We start from the raw sequence: 16,459 nt of genomic DNA, 5'->3' as shown, positions 1-16,459 counted from the left end.
ATATTCTTTATGTAATTGGAACCCTCTGGTTTGTGGGCTGGGCCCTGCTGGGGATGTCTTCTTGAGGGTCTGGCTCAGACCTGCCTTCCAACCACATCTTCTGGCAAATGGGAACCCTACATACTACTCACACACTCCCCACATGTTCAACCTTCTTGACTTTATTCAGGTGGCTTCCTCCACCTGGGAAGGCCTGAACCCTCATGGCTATCTGCTGAAAGCCCACCCATCTGTCATGGCTCAAAGCACATGTCACCTTCCCAGGAAGCCCTCCGTGATCATGTTGTGTAGCGGCACTCTCTCCTTCCTTTGAACTTAAAGGCACTTTGCCTGCCACTCTGTTAAGATATTGACTCTCCCTGCCTTGTGGGCAGCTGAGGGTAGGACAAACTTAGGGAAGGCAATAAATTCTTGTTGGATTCATCTTGGAGCTGGCTCCCTAAATGGTGAAATCAGTATATGTGGTCTTGCCTATGGACTGTATTTTCTCATTCTAAGATTCATCATGATTTATTCTGTACCATTTTTTGAAGAATAGGAGCACATACCTGTTAACCACAATATGTAATCAGGCATGTTCTAAGTTTTACAACAACTCTATTTTAGCACCATTAGCCTCATTTACATATGTGGAATCTGAGGCACATGAAGTTACTTGTCCAAGGTCACTCAGCTAATAAGAAGTAAAACCAGGATCAGAAACAGACAGTCCAATACCAGTGCCCACACATTTAAATACAATGTTATACCCTCTGGATGTATGTGTATATTTTATGTTGTGTTTTTTTTTCTTTGTCCCCAAAGAAGCTCTTCTAAAATTTTTTATAAACAATCCACATTTTAGAATCAAAGAACTTAGAATTGTTTTTAATACCACCACCAAGATGGCTGTGGTGGCAACCCCTGAGACCCTGTCCTGGGTTGCAAGATTTCCCCACTGCAAACTTCCTGAGGGCAGAAAGCGTGTTTTCTTCAGCAGTGCATTTCCCACAGTAGCCAGCACAGGCCCTGTCGAGAGTTGGTGCACACTGTGTGTTCCTGGCTGTCTGAGGGACTGGAGGAATGAGTGAGGGAGGGAGGTGGTGGCACACAAGCATTTGGAGTTGGAGTGTCATTCTCTGCCCTGATGGGATGGTGAGGGCTGTTTGCTGGAACTGGTGATGGGGATGAGCATCCTCCATACACACTTACCTGTGTCGACTCTGCCATAGTCCACAAAGATCTGCAGTATGACAGAGCTCAGCAGATACCCAAAAGCCGGTCCAAATACAGCGATGGCAAATAAGATGGCTGGAAATGGAAGCAGGGAAAGGAGGCTGAGGGAGTTGAGAGGGTTTGGCAGTCCCAAGCTCCCAAGTTAAGGGGATTCCTAGGTGTCACTCTATCTCCCCCTGGTCCTGACAAGCCCACACCTGTGGCCTCTTGCTCAAACAAGGCCAGAACCACTCATGACCTCAAGGTGTGCAGAACCAGCTTCTCCTCTAGCTAACTGAGGGGAGGCCTGCCTGCCAGGAAGGAAACATCCCCCAAGGCTTTTGAAAGATGCAGCCCAGGGGCGTGTTGATGTTAAATAACAGAGCCAGCATCCAAACCCAGTTCTGACTGATCCCCAAGCCTCTGGACTCATTTGCTGGGGGTAGGGGCGGGGGTGGGGTCAGACTTGGTTTCAACCCCCCATGTGCCCTGTCAAGTCAGTGCCTGGCAAGTACCATGTCAGGACCTGACACCCTCCCGTCAGCCTTTCTCAAGCACACAACTCACAGATGTACAGGGGCGAATTGTTGGGCTCCGAAAAGTCATCCACATAGGAGATCCCAAATGGCTGAATGGGCACTGTCCCGATGCCAGCCAGCAGCTGGGCAACCACCATCAGGCCCCACATGCTGCTCTCCTCCTTCTGGATGTCCTGGGTGGTGCTGTGGCACCTGCTGGGGGGCAGCTCCTGCCAATGCTTCTGACAGAGCTCGGCCTGGAAGTGGCTGCTGTTCCCTGCAATGAAAGTGCATGCTGCTCTCCACCAGCCGGCCTCCAAACCTGGCCTTTCTCTAGGCTCCTTGGGGAAGGGTCATCTCAGGGCCAGAGTCTGGAGAGTGCTGGAGAGTAGGACGTGGTCACCTCCTTCCATGTGGACCGTAGGAGGGATTCTAGAAACAAAGGTGAGAGTGGGCTTCCTCTAAGAGCAGCCCTTCTTAGGTGGAAGAGGAACCTTCCTCTCATGGATGTCTATTCTTTTTCCTCCACGGGGAATGGTGGGCAGCTGAGCATGGAGGGGTCAATACCTTCATCTTGGAGGAAAGGGTCACCTGGCTGGAAAAGGAGGGGCCAGCTCAAAGCTGGGGCTCAGCCCTGGTGCTTGAGGCTCCCAGGGTATGGCTCTTCAGGTCATTCTGCCCCACCGAAGATGGTGTCACCTCCCAGACAGACGCTTCCCTCCCAGACGCCTAGAGCCCTCATTCCTAAATGAGCCCTGCATCACATCACACTGGATGACCTACTGCCTAAGACACTCACTGTCCTTACCATAGGACAGCTCCCCAGAGCCACAGAACCTTCTGAAGCTGGAGGGACTTTGAGACCCTCTTATTACAGATGGGGAAACTGAGGCTGCACCCAAGGGGCCAGGCTGCACCTCAAGGCCCTCCTGTGCAAGCCACTGACACCCCCAGTGTGGCCTGCGAGCTGGTCTCTGTGGCTATGGGGACCCAGCCAGGCTGGGGCTGCCACTTCCATGCCTGGTTTTAATTTGGCCCACACTAAACAATCAGCATTGCTGAGCTCTCCAAGGCCTTGAGGGCTCGTGAGGGCTTGTTTTCATGAGATTCCTTCTTTCCTGCCTTGTCCAGGCCAAAGGACACCACTGACGTCACAGATCTTGCTCCGTGGGGTTGTTCACTTAACACTAATGCAATTCCGTTTAATCCTCATTTGTGCTGTTCCCAGAGAGGGTATGATCCTGATGGTGGATCTCAAAGTACCACGCAGAGGGAAAATGAGGTTTGTGGATGAGATCTGCTTCTCACACTGGACTCTGCCAGTGCTGCTCTGGGTGGGGGGTCCCGGGGGTGCTGCCCTCCTCATGTCCTCTCCCTCCCCACCATGCGTCCAGCCCAGCCCACCACTGACAGTTCTCTACATCAGCATCTGTACAGGACGTATTTGAAAACTGCTGTCCTGGGGACTCTCTTATCTGTCAGGAGGCCTGTCTGGGGAAAGCAAAGGGGGACAGGGTGGCATCTGTCTGGTCAATGTTATCTGGACCTGACACCAGCTGCAAGCAGCCAGGCCCCGGACTTTGGTTAGTGTTCCCTGTGTGCCTCTCTCCTCCGATTCCACTCTCAGTATCCTGCCTTTAAATCAGAATTCGAATAAAGAGTGGTACAATTGCACAATGAAATAGCAGCCCTCTTAGAATTAGGGTGGGCATGTAGGATCATTAACAGAGAAAGGCAGTTGAAGAATCTCGTTCAGTTCAAAAAATACCCAGCAGTTTAGAGAAGAACATGATCTCTAATTTATAAAACTTATGTGGACTGACTAATCGCATACGCAGAGAAAAGCTCTGGAAGACCATGGCTCTTCCTGATGGGATTGTGGTAATCTTTTTCTGTCTGCTTAAATAAATGCATTTTCTAATTTTTCTGTAATGAATGCATTCAATTTTGAAACAAAGCAATCATAAAAGTTTTAGATTAAAAAGTTTTTCATAAACAAATATACTCAAAATTTAACTTCTCTCCCATTCGTTTTTCTTTATTCTGTTCCTATTGCCCTTCTGCTCAGCCTGGGCCTGCAAAGGCATCTCTCACACTAGGGCTGTGTTCCTCTGCCCAGCTCTCCCCACTCCACCTTCCCCTCTCCCTTGGGGGGTGTCAAGACTTCCCTGACCTACAGACCCAAGTTCTAGCACCAGAAATTTTGAACTTCATTGCAGAATGTTCTGGACACTGTGCTGAGCCTGGGACATTCGACTCCTGCTCACAGACATTACTGGCCCACCTAAGTGACTGATTTGGGGCAGAGCTGGGATTTGAACTTGGTTCTGTTTGACTCAAAGTCCACTAGGTAGTCAACCCTGAAATTGCAGCTTTGGAAAGAGAGAAGAGACACTTAAGCTTTTGCAGGGAAGGAGGAGCAAGGCTGGAGTGAGAATTTTCCCATCCCAGCCCCATTCAAACACACCCAAAGCACTCTGACCTCAGTGGGTGGCTGGAATCTTACACCTGTTTCCTCCCAGGTAGAGGTGTCCTGGAAAGGGGCTGGCTGCCGGGATTTTTTGCTGAACCCTGAGACAAGATGAAATAAATACACTCCACATGTGTCATGAAATTGGTGTTAGCCATAGGTAGTTGTGTCATCTTGAGCAAATCACTAGATTTCTCCAAACCTGTTTCCCTGGGGGCAGAGACCAGAAGGTGGGCAGATAGAGAGATTCCCTGTGGTCCTTAAAGAGCCAGAAGGCTATGGGTCCAGTACAAGGCATGAGATGTTGGACCCTGCTGGTCTGTTGGAAGGCCTGATGGCTGTGTCCTGCCCTCTTGAAGGGAGGTGGCTGAGGCTGCAAGGGTCTCAGGACAATCTCTTTAGTCTAGAAGTACAGAATTGTAAAATGCTCCTGCTGAGAGAGACTGTGGGGTCTCCCACCACTCCGGCATCCTTCCATGGGCAGGCAAGGTCAACAGATGTTGCTCTACTGGGAGCCTGGGACCCAGGTTGGTCCTGAATCCTCCACTGCCTATCTGGTGACCTTGACTTTCAAAGGCCTCAGAGGATTTTAGGAAGGGGCCAAGTCCTGAAGAGGGTGAGGAGCTGCAGGAGGGCCACAGGGGCAGAGGAGCCTCATGGGGCATCCCAAGCTGCTGCCTCAGGATGGGGACATGCCCATGTGCCACGGTCTGTGCTAGTCTTTGGAGTGAAGGGCACATACCAGGACCCCTAGGCTCTTATTAAGACCAAATGGGTGTGTTTGGGAAAGAGGGCTCAGCAGGCTGCCCAGCCTGGGAAGGGTCAGGCACTTCTACAAACCCATCAGAGTCGGCATGGCTGACTGACCAAGGGCAGCTGTGCAGTCACCCCAACAAATCAGCACCACATACTTCTCTGCTTGCTTTTTTGGCTAAATTGATGCATTTCTAAAAGGCCAACACATACTCTGGGTCCACGAATAAAACAGCTGCTGCCGAGTTTTCAAACGAGTATTTCTTTCAGAAGATTCAAGTACATTTTGCATGGAGAAATTGAGTAAAGTCTGAGTCCCCTAAAACCAGGGGCTGCTGTCACTCCCAAATGGGCTTGGCTGAGCCAGCCACTCTTGTTATGACAGCAGCTCCCTGTGGTATATTGTCCCAGAGACTATGGGATGGCAGAGCCAGGCCTATGTCATTATGCAAGAGTTGGTGAAAAATCACCTGAAGACAAATGACAATACTGGAAAAGAGATGCAAGAATCAGCTCCTGCTCCCAGTTCAGCCACTGAGTGACCAAGCCCAGGCCCCAGGCTGTCACCCCCCAGCTCCAGTGAGGGTGAGGCCTGCCCCACAGGTGGGAAGCACGGACCCTGACAGTGCTGAAAAGAAACCTGTGCCAAGTTTCATTCATTCTTCCATTCTTTGGCTAATAACTACTGTAGTAATTACTCTGCTGGGGCGGGAGATGAGTTGGTGATTGAGATAGGCCCAGTGCTGTCTTTTCAAACCCTCTGGACATAGATCATTGAAGAAGCAACCACCATATCACCTGGTCCATTCTGGGCTGGGGGAGGAAAGGGTGCCAGGGAGCACGTGGGAGAGGCGCCAAACCTAGTGCTGTGGTGGGGAGAGTTCTAGAAAAGCTTCCTGGAGAAAGCGGCCTCTGAGATGGGCAGGGAGGAGAGAAGACTGCATGGAGGGGCTCAGTGGTGCATCTGATACACTCCACTACCTGAAATGAAGTTCAGTGTGCTTGGCCCCTAAGTACAACCAGGGTGGGGGATGGCCACTCCCAGAGGCTTATGTGTCTTGGGAAGGGGCCTGGATTGTATCCTAAGGAAGCAGAAGGGGGGAAGATCATAAGAGGTACAGTGCAAAGAACACGCTGGAGGGATTAAGACCAGTCTTCAAGGCCCATTGCACAGGAGGGGAGTTGACCCAGTTGGGAGGTTTCTGAGTGGTAAAATAGAAGAGGTGACACGTAGCCAGCTTAGTGGCTGCAGATGGTGAAGGCACAGCCTAGGGGAGTGTATGAGTTCCACAAACCCAGGTTTGTTGTAGGAAAGCAGGGGCATGAAAAATTCCTAGGGAAACAAAGGGCCAGAGAGTATTTCTTTCAAGAGTTCTAGTTCTTGATTTTGCTGATTCTCATTATTTTACTAAATTCACATTTATTGGAACATGGCTGCCGACTTGACCAGTAAAACTACTTTTTGTGGGACATTAAATGGTCATCAAAAATCATAAAAAAAGTGGACTGGCTTATTAAGTCTTTACGGCATGTTGCATGGTATGCCAATACCACAAAAATCCTCATGACATTTTGCCTAATGAAGTGCCCAGGAGGCAAAAATCTCTGGGGATCATTTAACTGTTATCACTAACTTTAAAAATGGCAGATGACAAGTCAGAAATGACTTCTATTAAAATGCATACTTTAAAAAATAACCATTTGGCCCCAATTAAAGTCCAAGCCCATTCAGTTCCTTCTTGTCTATTCTGCATTCCAAATTGATTCAGGATCTTCCAATGAACTCTCTTTTCATGCCAACTCTGAATGGGGCCCAAACCCATCCTCGCCAGGTTCTGATGCATGCGAAAGGGAAACAGGAGTTAAATCCAATCCCAGAAGGCGGGGTTTCTTTTACCCGCAGGTTCAGTCTACAGGGAACAGCGGCGGACTCTGCAAACCCATCTACTCGCCATTAAACTCATGGAAGCCCACCGCGCTCCTCCTCAGAGGCTGCTAGAGCCATTTCAGATCCTGAGGTGAGGTCAGAGACATGCTACCCCTTCCAGCCACCACAGCCTCTGGAAGCCACCTTGCCCACCACGGCCACCTATCCTCCATTCAGAGGGCCCTCGGTGGGGAAGGGGAGTCCGTCATTAGCTGGATGTCAGTCTGTTTCTCCTCATCTTTCCTGGGCAGACTTCTGGAAGGCTCAAGTTGACCAGAGCATATTCTTTTTCCTGCAGGACATCAAGGGGCCTGGCTTTGCCCATTTCCACAGGGCTGTGAAATGCTAACTAGAAACAGGCCACAACCTCTCCCCTCCTCCAGCTACCCCAGCCCCACCCAGCTGCACGTGAGTCAACTCTCTGACTCACCCCACAATTTAAATATGCAGAATTTCAGCTTTAACTTCTGAACCCATAGCAGGTTTGGAAATACAGAAGGGTCTGCATCAGGAAGATCTGCTTCCTTATGGGGCCCATGGGGATGGGCGCGCCAAGGCAGATCAAGGTCTGGCCACCCCAACCTGCAGGGCTCACATTCCAGCCTCCTTCCCATCCCGCTGTGTGGCCCGGATGAGGCTGTCTGGAAGGCAGTCAGGGGTTTAATATGAGTTCTCTGCACAAAGTTCTGGGGCTGAGAGAGGACCCTAAAGGAGTCAAGTAACAAGAGGAGGCCATGGCAAGTGGGGCTTCCTTTTGACTCATCGTCAGTCTTGTCATCCTGGGAGAGGAAAGAGAATTCTGCCTGGAAACTGGAGAGTGACAGCGGGTTCTTAGGTCAAGTCAAAGTTCATGGACAGAGCCTCAGAAGGGGCATGGCTGTTATCCCTGAGCTTGCAGGCAAGTAAGGTCAAACTGAGAGGAGGTTAAGAAGCTCCTAAACCTCAGAAGCAATCCATAAGAGAACAATGGGGCAAAGGCAGGGTGTTTCCGGAGAGTTTTCCAGTATGATGGCAAAGGTGCCAAGCCCTCAGGCTATGAGCACAACTCTTGGAACCTCATTCAGAATGTTCTGCTCTCAAGGATCTATTTCCTCATCTTCCTAAGTCGGGCTACTCAAAAGTTCTTCCCGAAAATTCCAGCAACACCCACTGGCAGGCCTGGTATAGGCAGTCCTTAACACGCTCAGGATCTGGGAACTCAAAGTCATTTGTAAACTGGATTGTTTGCAAATCAGGAAGTAATTGGGTTACCAGCAGAATCCCCAAAGCTTTGTTAATCCATACTGCCCCTCCATTCCAACTAAACTAATCTTCCATTTTAAAACTGATTTCTATGGGAAAGTGCATTCTGAGTTTCATCTCAGGAAACTAGGAGAACATACTCTTCTCCCCCAGCGAAAACCAACAGAGTCGGGTTGACAGCCTGGGGACACATTGTGGGGCAAGGAATTCACCCTTTGAAACCAGATGGACTGGGTTCAGATTTTGGTTCTACTGCTCGCTGGTTAGGGGTCTTTCTGCGTCCTCATTTCCAAAACAGGTATAACATAATATCTACCTTGCAGTCCTCCCAAAAGGATTAAAAATAATGAATACGTCATAACCTGGGACATAGTGATCTTACAATGAGATGGATGTTCATCTAAAGATACCAGTAAATTTGAAAAACTCAAATGGATAAGGGAGATGGCAGAACTCTTGGGACAGTCAATGTTGTCCACATTTTTAAGAACTTGGGGACTGAGACCAGAAACTAGAGACAAGTAAGATCAGTGCCAGTCACCAGCAGTGAATGGATTGCAATAGAAGAGCTGTGGGGGCAAGTGCGTGTGTTTGGAAGGGTTTAGCTCTGTGCAGGAACAGTGAGCTCAGGAAGGGGCAGAAGGAGGGAATTTCTCTGCTGTGCTCTCAAGATGGGACTTCTGAGACTAGTTCTGAGGCTGAGGCTAGAAACCTCTTCTGACATAGCCATGGGGCCCTACAGGGGGCTTGTGGGGAAAACGCCTACTTGTATTGAGGAGGCCATAAGATGGATGAGCCTGCCTGAGAGCCAGACCCACTGTACATGGTGCAACCAAGGCCAGGTGTTTCATTGCTAGCAACAGTCTTCCCCTGCCTACCGCCCTGCACATGCACTTGCACCCTGAGGAACCATCACCAGGGCAAGGAATGAGGCAGCACGTGGCTCGGCTCATCACTGAAGCTGTTTCTTCAGTGGATAGAAAGGAAGAAAGACGTATCTAAGCAAGCAGGATGGCAATTCAGAGCCATTTAATTTAAATATTCAAAGAGATGTGCACTTAATTTGTACACTTCAATTGAGTGTGACGCAGAACTCACTCGTCACAGATCTTTTCAACAGGCGAATGAGGAATTCTTTGGAAAAAAAAAAAAAGGATTAGCTGAGCCAAAATGAGTTCATCAAGAGCCAGTCATGCCAAACCAACCTCATTTCCCTTGCTAATACAAGATCAGCAGGAAACCACGGCATGGTGTTGATTGACTGGAGGAAGCTTTTGGACACAACTTGTCATGACATCCTAGTAGTCAAGATGTGGGCACGTGGCTGGAGAGTTCTCAGGAAAGAACTAGCTCAAAGCATGCCCAGTGTGAATGCACAGATGGGCCAGTGTGGCTTGGTGAGGAGGTGGCCCTAAACGTGCATCTGCTCAACTCTGTTGTCAAGGACGTGGGTGGAAGCAGGGAAATGAGCTTTACAAACGTGTGAGTGACATGCATGACGTCTTAGAGAGTTCTCCAGTATGATGGCAAAGGTGCCAAGCCCTCAGGCTATGAGCACAACTCCTGGAACCTCATTCAGAATGTTCTGCTCTCAAGGATCTATTTCCTCATTTTCCTAAGTCCAGCTACTCAAAAGTTCTTCCCGAAAATTCCAGCAACACCCACTGGCAGGCCTGGTACAGGCTGTCCTTAACACACTCACAATTTGGGAACTCAAAATCATTTGTAAATTGGCTTGTTTGCAAATCAGAAACTCAAAATGAAATGAAAATTCAAAATAAGACCCCAGGCTATTAGGAGGGTCCCCAACTAAGGAGACTACATCTAATGGAGATAACCTATTAAGCTATACTTGAACTTCAAAGAACTCAGTTAGTCAAGAACTGGATTGATGAGACCTGGCTTGAAAAAATTTATGGGCACAAGCCCCTGGTGTTTTGACTATAGGCTCATAATTTTTGCTGCATTGATGAGAACCCCAGATCCAGAGGGAGACTCCCATTGTCTTCTTTCAAGGCAGACCAGCCTGAGGGTGCCATGCCTGGTTCTAGGCAGCGTGGGCCCCCAAAGGGCCTGAAGTCTTATTTTGTGAGAAAAAGCTCAGGGGACTGCAGCTATTGAAGCAAATACAGCCGATTCATGTAATGACTGCTTCCACAGCTGTGGATGGATGGATTTGTTCTGGGTGTTCCGGAGGGCAGACTGGGACTTATGGAGTATTGTATAGAAGGCAGATTTCAGGGAGATCTAAGGAAAAGAGGGACATGGGAGAGAAGGAGAGGCCTGCTCTCGCAACACACAACTGTCTACTTCAAGGCAGCCTTGGGGTCCTATATCCCTGAGGTCAGGCTCTGTGTGCCTGGAGGGAACCTGTGGGCCTTGGGGACTGTCTAATCCAGAGGTTGGCAAACTACAGCCTGTGGGCTAAATTCGGCCCCCAACCTGTTTGTCAATAAAGTTTTATTGGAACACAGCTATGCCCATTTGTTAAAGTATTGCCAATATTTGCTTTTGCGACACAAAACTAGAGTTGAGTAATTACCACAGAGGCCATGTGGCCCTCAAGCCTAAAATATTTACTATCTGGCCCTTTACAGAAAAAGTTTGCTGACTGCTGGTCTAGTCTGATTGCAAACACTCAGCTACCAAATCTTGCTGCAACCAAAGCTTCTGAGGAAGCAAAAGGTACTAAACAGACAAAAGCAGAGCTGTTGTCATTGGACAGGGGTGGGGTGGGGAATCCCACTCAGACCTCTCTCTACCCCAGCCCTTCCCCTCTGTGAGGCCAGTCAAGGAGATCTCCAGAGCATCCCAGAGCCCCAGACTGTCCCCTTATGTGACCTCTGAGGCCCAGGCCACATGTGCACAAGTGGGTTTATAGGTCAGGCTTCTGTCATGCTGACTTCTCTTTTCTGTTTCCTCTTGTTACATTTCTGAGCCTCTATCCTCTTTGATGGTATCCAGTCTAAACTCTGAATCCTGAGAGAAAGGAGCTGCCCCTGCTGGTTTCCCACCTGCTGGTGGATGCATGCTGTCCGGATGTCCCCAGTGGCTCTCATTTCAAGCCTTTGGGCCATAAGAGGTGTCTGGGCACAGCCAGAGGCCCTGGCTCCACCTAGTGTAGCAAGAAGAGCAGAAAATTCTTCTCTGTCTTGTCTGGGGATTCTCAGGGAGCCCAAGGTCTCCCTTGAAGGGAGTTCAATGTCTCCCTTGCAGGAAGTTCAATGTCTTCCCCAAACCACACACCCTGCCCTGGCTGATCAGGGGCCCACACCCTGTGTCCGTGGGGGCTACCCCCACTCCCCAACAGTTTTCCAGGGTACCCAAAGCCACTGGAACAGTAGCCAGCCTTCATTTTTCCACTCTGGATACTGATTCTCCCAAGGAGAACCTCCCACCGGCCCCAAGTGGGTCTGAGATACAACATCTGCCAACAGCTCCCAGAGAAGCCACTAGCCAGGGGAGCAGGATGCAGCCGGCCTCCTAGTGCCTGACCAGAGCAGGTCTGCTACCCCAGCCTCACTCCTGAGCAAGAGACACTAACGATGCCTTGCTGGGGGGTGGGAGACATGCTCAGGTCTCCACTCAGGCCTCCGCTGGAGACCCAGGAGGCTCACACAGGGCCATGTTTCTGCGCCTGCAGTGTTTGTGTGGGGGGTATTGTGACTTGCCCACAACGCAGATGTCAAAAGAGCCATCCGAGAGTCAACTACTTTTCTAACAGTTGCTTGGGTCTTCAGAGAGGCCTTCCTGCCATTGCCATGGAGACGGGCAGTGCTCCCACGGAGCCCCAGGCCTTCCCTTAACGCTCAACATTAGCAGCCTGGTGTTTTCTATCATCTCTCCAGGTCTACTTCTATTCTTTCCTACATTATGTATTAAAAAAAAAATGTTCCACATCAAATCTCATTAGGTTTTGTTCTGCTGATCCGTTCAGGGTTATTTTTTTTTCAGTTGGAATAATAATACCATGTGTTTTGTGATTTCCCCTCGTTTGTTTTCTCTTCCTTTTCAGGTTAAATAAATTCAACTGGCTAGGTTGTGCAACCCCCACTCGTCCCCCCACACTTTCCCCCTCACATACACCTCCACACCCCATTCTACACACACCCACATACCTCCTCACCACACCCAGCTTCTTAATATGTAGAAACACCTCACTCCTATACACCATTCTACACCCTACAAACACACCTGCACTTTCCTCCTCTGTCCTCCACAGCTCCCAGCATCTCCATCTCACACCCAGGTGGGTGCTCCCCACTGAAACGTCATGAGCTCCTTGTTCGTAGGCGGTTTCCTCAGTTGAGGACCCCGCATGTCACCCGCGGCTGAGGGGAGTGGGTTCTACCCTGGGAGGTGGGGCACTGACTCTGAGCCCCGCATGTTCTCCACTGATGAAAGGACTGCAGTCACTGGGGATCTCAAGGCTTCCTCGCCTTCGTCGGAGCACGGGGTGCGGTGCTGGACACGTCATGAATAAAGGACTAGAAAGTGACTCTTCCTTGTCTTTCTTTGACCTCACCAAAAATAAAATCCGACTCTCCCTTCCCTGCCGGAGGAAGTTCCTGCCTGCTCGCATCCATTGTCTGTGCGTGTGGCAGACTTCCCGCTGGACGTGGCCAGGGGCCTTTCACAGGTCACACCTAATCTTACCAGACACTAATTCCCAAAGACTCCTCTCTTATCTCCCGAGGGAGCTGGTCTCCGGTTGGCCTGTTTCCCATCTTAGAAAGCCGCTTCATGCCTCCCAGACGTGGTCTTGGAGGCTTTGGCTGAGAAGCTAGTCTTTTCTCTAAAGGCGCCAGGGCACATTTCCGGACCCCACTGACATTTAGAAAATCCAAACATCCATAAATGCCTGCATGGCCTTTTTAAAATTAGCAATCAGTTGTTAAAGGTTTCCATAATTCCCACAACATTCAGCCCTCTTTTTTTTTTTTTTTTTACAGATAGGGAAATTGAGGTTCAGAAAGATTAAGCAGCTTGTCTGAGGAGATTTGGCAAGGAAAGGGCTGAACTGGGATCTGAATGCCAAAGTCCATGCTCTTCCCATCAAGCCACGCTGCTCCAACCTAAAGACAGAGCAGCACAGCAGCGACGGAGAGAAATCCTCATGCACTCCTGTGGGAGGATGCGACAGGGGCCAGGCGGCGGGAGGGAGGGTCCCTGCTCGGAGGCGGGAGCAGAGGACCTGCTGTGAGGCTCTTCACAGGAAGCAAGGTGCTTCCTCACTGAGGACCCTGAGGACCCACTAGTTTACCTAACATCACACAAGTATTGTTTCCACCACCACCAGTTACAAAAGCCATGCAATGGCTACTGCACGCGCCAGCCTCTGGGTCCTGGCAGCCCTACGAGGGAGGGTCGCTTATGTTTCTATTTCACCATGAAGGAACGAAGACTCAGAGCATGGAGGAAGACACTCAAGGCTGTGCCGTTGGGGACAAATTCAGACAAAGGACGGATTGACTCCAGAAGTCGGTTCAGATTCGCAACGCCATTCCGGGCGGTGCATTTAATGAAATGCATTTGTTCCTGACGACCTTGCCTAATTCAAAACTAACAAAACATAGTTTTGAAGGAGGAGTCACGTTTCAAACCTTTCCCACGAAGTGGGGCTTTATGAATATTTTTATTGTGCTCATATTAGCACAGCATCCACCCACACTAACCTGGCACCCAGGCAGAGCCCCAGCTAGATCCCAGGGATCAGGCTCCTGGGCCAAAGTCCTCCTCATCCCACTTGCTGACATGGGGAAGATGCCCCCGAGGTAGCTGAGCCCTGACCACTTCCAGCTGCTGCTCTGGTCCCAGCCAGACTGAGGGACACTGCTGGGCCCTATTACTACCATTAGAATATACACAAATAACATGAGCAACAACAAAAAGTCCACTCTCCTGACAGCCCTGAGAGGCAAGCTGGTCCCCCTCCTAGCCCCCTGTGGTTGTCTCTCAGTGGAGTTTGGCTCAGAGAACTGAATGGCAGAGTGTTTCCCTCTGAGCGGTGGAGGACTGCGGTGGGCTGAACCAAGCCCACTGACCATCTGATAACAAGAAGCAGAGCGATTGCTTTCAGAGGCCTGCCCCTGACCATCCTGCTGGGCTGCTCCGTGTGAACCAAACACCACCGGGATGTGGGCCCAGGCCTTGGGGAGCTGACCCGCCAGGCCGAGTGGGCCTCGGTGTACCGGGCCTGGCAGGAGGCCCTCCCCTCGACCTGGCCCCAGAGCCCCAGGCTCCCTAGCTGATTTCATTAGCACAGTCTTCATGCTGATGGGGAAGAGCAGGGACCGTGGAGAGGAGACCGTGCAGTGAGCCTGGCCGTAGTGCTCACTGGGAGGGCGGCCAGCAACTCCTGACTCTCCTTTAGAGCTGGCCTCAAACCCTTGTCTAGACTGAGGGGTGCAGGAAAGGGCATGGCAGGACCCCTGGCTCAGGTCTGTCCTCACCCTGTGTCCACCTGAAGCAGGACTCAGCCCTCAAACAGTCCAAAGTAGATCCAAGGCCACAGTGCACTTACTAGTTCATGGGCGATTTATGGAGAGATGGGGAAAAGATTCCCATGGCCAGAACCCAGCTGGTATTTCACCATTAGCCACCCCTGTTCCTGCCCCATTCTTTCTCTATTCCACCCCCTAACTCTCCCGCCATAGGTCTCACAACCTATAAAGGAATCTCTTCTATCATCCTAAGTGATTCAACTCTTAAATCTGGTTTGCATGTCTGACTTAAAAAATAAATAGCCTGGTATTTAAGCAAACCAGAATCTATTATTCCCTCAGCACATCCCTGGGGGCTCATTTATCCTCAGGTGTCTTCAACTCCAATATAGTGGACCGAAGATGGGCGTTCATGGGCTGGGCCTCCCATTGCTGCCCCTCACAAAACCAACTGGCCACTGCATCCTTTAAAATGGCAAATTTATCTGAAGTCAACAAATTAATATAAGAATTAGCTCCAGAGAGGTGATGTTCTGGGGCACCTAGTTAATGTAAATGCAAAATCATTCTATAGGGCCATTTCCAACCAGACCACAAAAAATTCCTACAGGGAAAAAATCCCATGTTTGCTTCTTGCATTTTACCCACCCTTGTTCATTCAGTTGCCATCTTCCTGAAGCACATTGTTTGGTGTTACTTTCAGCAGGACCCATGAGTGAGAAAATCTAAGTTTTTTGTCTTAATTTTATCCTTGCTCTTGAATTATAGTTTAGCCAAAAATAGGATTTTAAGTTGACAGTTATTTCCTCTCAGCACTTTGAAAGTACTGTGCCTCTGTGCACAACATCTTGATGTTGTCAGTCTAACTGATCTTCCTTTATAAATATTCTGTTTTTTCTCTCTAGTTGTGATTAAGATTTTCTCTTTTCTTTGTTGTTCTGAATGTCTATGATAAGGTGTTTTTACTTACCCTGTTTGGAAATTTAATGTGCTGCTTCTTTTGATGATTAAGGTTTTTCTTTAATTTTGAAAAACTATAGCCCAAAATGCTCTGTGTCCCTATTCTCTCCATCCTTTCCTTCCAGAACTGCATATGTGTGTGTGTGTGTGTGTGTGTGTGTATTCACACACACACACACACACATTTTCATTTCTGACCTCCCTGTCTCTTAACCTCTCTTTCATAGTTTCCAGTGCTATTACCATCTGTGCTGAATTCTGGGCAATTTCCTCAAGTATGTCTTTCTGTTTAGTTAGTCTCTCTCCAGCTCTATTATCCTGGTGTCTAATCCATCATTTACATTACAAATTTTAATGATTCTATATATTTTACTAATGTCTAGAATTTCTTATGACAGTTTTTCAAATCTCTCTGCCCTGTTTTATGATTTCTTGGTGTTGCTTTACAGTTTCCCTTCCTTCTTTGATTTCTTCAAATATTTTAAATGCATTCATTTTATAGTCCCAGATTGTTCCAGTAGCTCGAGTTTTGAGGATGCTAATCCTCCCAATGTTTTATGTCTGCTTGCCCCTGTTCATGGTGGGTTATTTCCTCCTGTGTTGTATAATGTTTGACTCTGAAGTCAATTTTACTCTATAATAAATTTTTAAAACATATTTTAATGTAGGGGTAACTAGCAATGTATAACTTCCAAACCAGTAGGAAGCAAAAATAGGACTAAAGCAATAGGAAACTAGAAGGAGAAAAAGTACAGAGATTAAGCAGTGGGCATGGGCCCACTGACTGCAGGACAGTGTCTACCTCTGGGCAAGGAATGAGGAGCAGAGAGGGAGGTAATATTTTCTTTTCTTTTCAAAAAAAGAGGTATCTGAAGGAAAACTGCTAAGTCTTGGCAGTCTGTATATAGATGTCTGTTATATTGTTTTCTTTACTTCACTGTATTTTGAAGTT

At 49.0% G+C, this 16,459-nt stretch overlaps 1 protein-coding gene across 1 annotated transcript in view; it reads right to left on the bottom strand.

Annotated features, from left to right (window-relative positions):
• SLCO2A1 (solute carrier organic anion transporter family member 2A1) overlaps positions 1 to 16,459 on the bottom strand; it is a 90,363-nt gene that overhangs the window by 28,602 nt on the left and 45,302 nt on the right. Inside the window, exons 4-5 of the mRNA XM_037844648.1 lie at positions 1,762 to 1,989; positions 1,192 to 1,290 (exon numbers count right to left, since the gene is read on the bottom strand). Of these exons, the coding sequence (XP_037700576.1) occupies positions 1,192 to 1,290; positions 1,762 to 1,989 (327 nt within the window). The remainder of the gene's footprint in view (positions 1 to 1,191; positions 1,291 to 1,761; positions 1,990 to 16,459) is intronic.

The sequence above is a fragment of the Choloepus didactylus genome, chromosome 1 (assembly GCF_015220235.1).
Source record: "Choloepus didactylus isolate mChoDid1 chromosome 1, mChoDid1.pri, whole genome shotgun sequence".
NCBI lineage: Eukaryota > Metazoa > Chordata > Mammalia > Pilosa > Megalonychidae > Choloepus > Choloepus didactylus.
The sequence above is the reverse complement of the archived record's forward strand: the minus strand, read 5'-3'. Positions and strand labels throughout refer to the sequence as shown.